The sequence below is a fragment of the Oratosquilla oratoria genome, chromosome 5 (genome assembly GCF_046742065.1).
Source record: "Oratosquilla oratoria isolate Oo_2021 chromosome 5, ASM4674206v1, whole genome shotgun sequence".
NCBI classification, from domain to species: domain Eukaryota; kingdom Metazoa; phylum Arthropoda; class Malacostraca; order Stomatopoda; family Squillidae; genus Oratosquilla; species Oratosquilla oratoria.
Window position 1 is genome coordinate 51,457,992 of NC_134781.1, and position 3,161 is coordinate 51,461,152.

The window sequence follows — 3,161 nt, forward strand, 5'->3', positions numbered from 1 at the left end:
AGGGCTAAGGAAGCAAAATAATTTATATCAAATATGCATAGCAAAGTGCTTGGAATTAAATGGGACGTCGAGAACGACTGTTTCTTTTTCGTTAGCAAGGGTGTTCAAACATAAAATGTGACTAGACGGGTTATGTTGAGCCAACTTGCTTCGACTTACGATCCTTTAGGTTTAATTTTGCCAATCATTGTTCCAGCCAAGATCTTGTTCCAGGAGGCGACTAGGCTTAAGATATTTTGGGACGAAAGTATTCCTATATGTTTGTGTTAGAAGTGGTTGAAATGGATAGCTTCACTAAATGAAATCTCGAGACTTCGCTTCCCTAGATGTGTTTTGCCATTAGAATAAATTTATTGTACTTCAGAATTACACCACTTTTGTGATGCAAGTGAGGTTGCCAGGACAATCAATAAATATGTAAAGGTGCATGTAGCTCTGCTAGCCAGTAAAGCCAGAGTAGCTCCCATCAGAGGAATTACTATACCAAGATTGGAAGTTTCGACTGCCGTTGAAGCAGCCAAATTAGATGCTTTTGTTAGAAGAGAGTTGGATATCCCCTTGCTCAAATCTAACTTCTGGTCTGACAGTACTATAGTTCTGGCATATATACAGAACGAGACAAGAAAGTTCAAGACCTTTGCAACAAATCGTGTTACACTCACTAGACAGGTTTCAGAGGCCAATCAGTGGCATTATATTAGTGGTGAAGATAATCCAGCAGACATATTATCTCGGGGATGCTTCGTAGACAATTTGCCAGTTTCTTGGTTCATTGGTCCTCCCTTCTTGTCAAATTACAAGTGTGCATGGCCATCACAAGATAATCCTGTAGGATGCCTTCAGGATGAAGATCCAGAGGTAAGGCGTGACATACGCTCCACGGGTACTGTACAGTCTTGTCAGTCGGGCATCGCTCAACACCCGATCGATACGCTGATTGAACATTATTCAAGCTTCTACAAATTATAGAAGGCTGTTGGTTGGTGGTTAAGGCTAATTCAATTCCTTAAGGGGACGAAGATTCCGCCGAGTTCACCACTTGAGATCCATGAACTAAAGCACGCAGAAAATCTAATTGTCATCCATGTTCAAGGGCGTGTTTATTTTCATGAAATCAAGAACATTAAAGCAGGGGAAACTGTATTAAAGTTCAGTTCAATTTATAAACTGTCTCTTATTATTATAGATGGTCTGTTAGTAGTTGGTGGTAGACTCAAGCATGCAGCCTTGACTGAGCGAGCCATAAATCCTGTGATCCTCCCTCATGACCACGGGTTGTCTACGTTAATTGTACGGGATTGCCATGTTTCATCTCACGTAGGGGTAGAATGGACACTCAGTCAGGTGCGTAAGAAATTCTGGATCATACGGGGCAGAAAACTGGTGAAGCGCGTCCAAATGGATTGCATAGTTTGTAAGAGATTATATGGGGCCCCCATGAACCAAAGAATGTCTGACCTCCCTCCTGAGAGGTATGGACCTGGGGGCCTATCTTTAGGTACATAGGAGTAGACCTGTTTAGACCCTTCCATGTTAAAGTCGGGAGATCAGAAATGAAGCGTTACGGGTGTCTGTACACGTGTTTTACTACAAGAGCTATTCACATTGAGAAGCTTGACAGCTTGCAAACTGACGCATTTATCAACGGTTTCGTAAGCTTCACAGCGAGGTGAGGTTATCCCAGTAAGGTGTGGTCAGACAATGGTACTAACCTAGTAGGAGTGAGGGCTGAACTAGCACGCAGTGTACGAGATCTTGACCGATCTTTGATCGTAAGGGAAACACGTTGACGTGACGTTGAGTGGTCGTTCAACACGCCTTCCGCGTTACGCCACGGAGGCGTCTGGCAACGTATGGTTAGGTCTGTACGCAAAATACTGTTCGCTTTGGTCATCAAAACCCCCAGGATGGTTGATGATGTTTTGCAAAACCCTCTTCTGCGAGCCGGAAAGTATAGTCAACAGTCGGCCCCTCACCAAATGCAGTGATGGTGCAAGTGATGAGAGTCCGCTGACTCCCAATCATCTGTTACTCCAAGGAAACTCCCCGCTATCTTGGGGAGTTTTTCATTATGCCGATCCTTACCGCAAGCATTGGGGTCACGTGCAACATCTAGCTAAACAATTTTGGAAAAGGTGGGTTACTGAATACCTAGTGGAATTGCAAAGAAGGCAGAAATGGAACTTGGAAAGCCCGAACCTTTCAGTCGGGGATTTGGTGCTTGTTATGAATAAAAACTCGCGTCGTGGTTCTTGGCCGCTAGGGAGAGTCCAAGAAGTATGGGTGAGCAAGGATGGATTGGTCCGTAGTGCTCGTTTGAAAACTCAATTCAGTGAGCTCATCCGACGCATTACAAAACTAGTATTCCTTGAAGGGTCTATGTAATGTTTTATGCTATCTCTGTCATATATATATATTTTTAATAGTAAGATTCAAGGTGGGGAGTGTTACGTCCATAGACGTAAAATTGTATTATTACTTTTCATGTGAAAAAAATCAGAGGTGGAAGAAGCAATTTGTACGTTGTACGTCTGTCAAAAAGTAACGGTACTATCAGTTGTACCACTTCCCCCACGTTCCCGGCGTCGACATGGGCGGGCGTGTGGGGGGAAAAGTGGACAGTGTGTGTGTGAGCGGCAATGATAAAGTTGCTTTCTCTCTAACTAGCATTAGTGAAATAGTCGCCTAATAGTGGGTTATACGCAGTTAGAGGGAAGGACAAGTCACGAATTGTGCAACCAAATCATCACTTGACCATAGTCATGCCAAATATGTCAACGAGCGCAGGAACCAAAGGAGACGCACGAGTCTGTAAGTCAATATTAGTTTAGTATTGTAGTATTTCTATACACGAACTTCGAGATATGATTGTATGTCTGATGTCAATATATGATGTTATTTCTATATACGAATTTCGTGATATGATTGTATACCCGATGTCAATATGTGATGTTGGAGTTACGACAACGTATTTGTTGGTACTTGTTTATATTTGTAGTTTGAACAAATTGATTACAATAAAAGCATTCTTTCTAGAATGACCTGCAACCAGTGTCAACTCAGAACTTCGTTTTAATCCCTGCGTACCCTAAGGAACACTACAATATATATAAATACATATATACATATATATATATATTTTTTTTTAACCACATTAATTC

The 3,161-nt window shown here is 42.1% G+C and overlaps 1 protein-coding gene across 1 annotated transcript; it reads left to right on the plus strand.

The window, feature by feature from the left end:
• Positions 1 to 1,917: 1,917 nt before the first annotated feature.
• LOC143025797 (uncharacterized) lies at positions 1,918 to 2,385 on the plus strand. Its single transcript, XM_076185806.1, has one exon. It carries the CDS (start codon positions 1,918 to 1,920, stop codon positions 2,383 to 2,385), a length of 468 nt encoding a protein of 155 aa, XP_076041921.1.
• Positions 2,386 to 3,161: the final 776 nt, after the last annotated feature.

What these genes read in the sequence shown, in the direction of transcription:
- LOC143025797 (XM_076185806.1), top strand. Translation starts at nt 1,918, where the DNA reads ATGTTTTGCAAAACCCTCTTCTGCGAGCCGGAAAGTATAGTCAACAGT.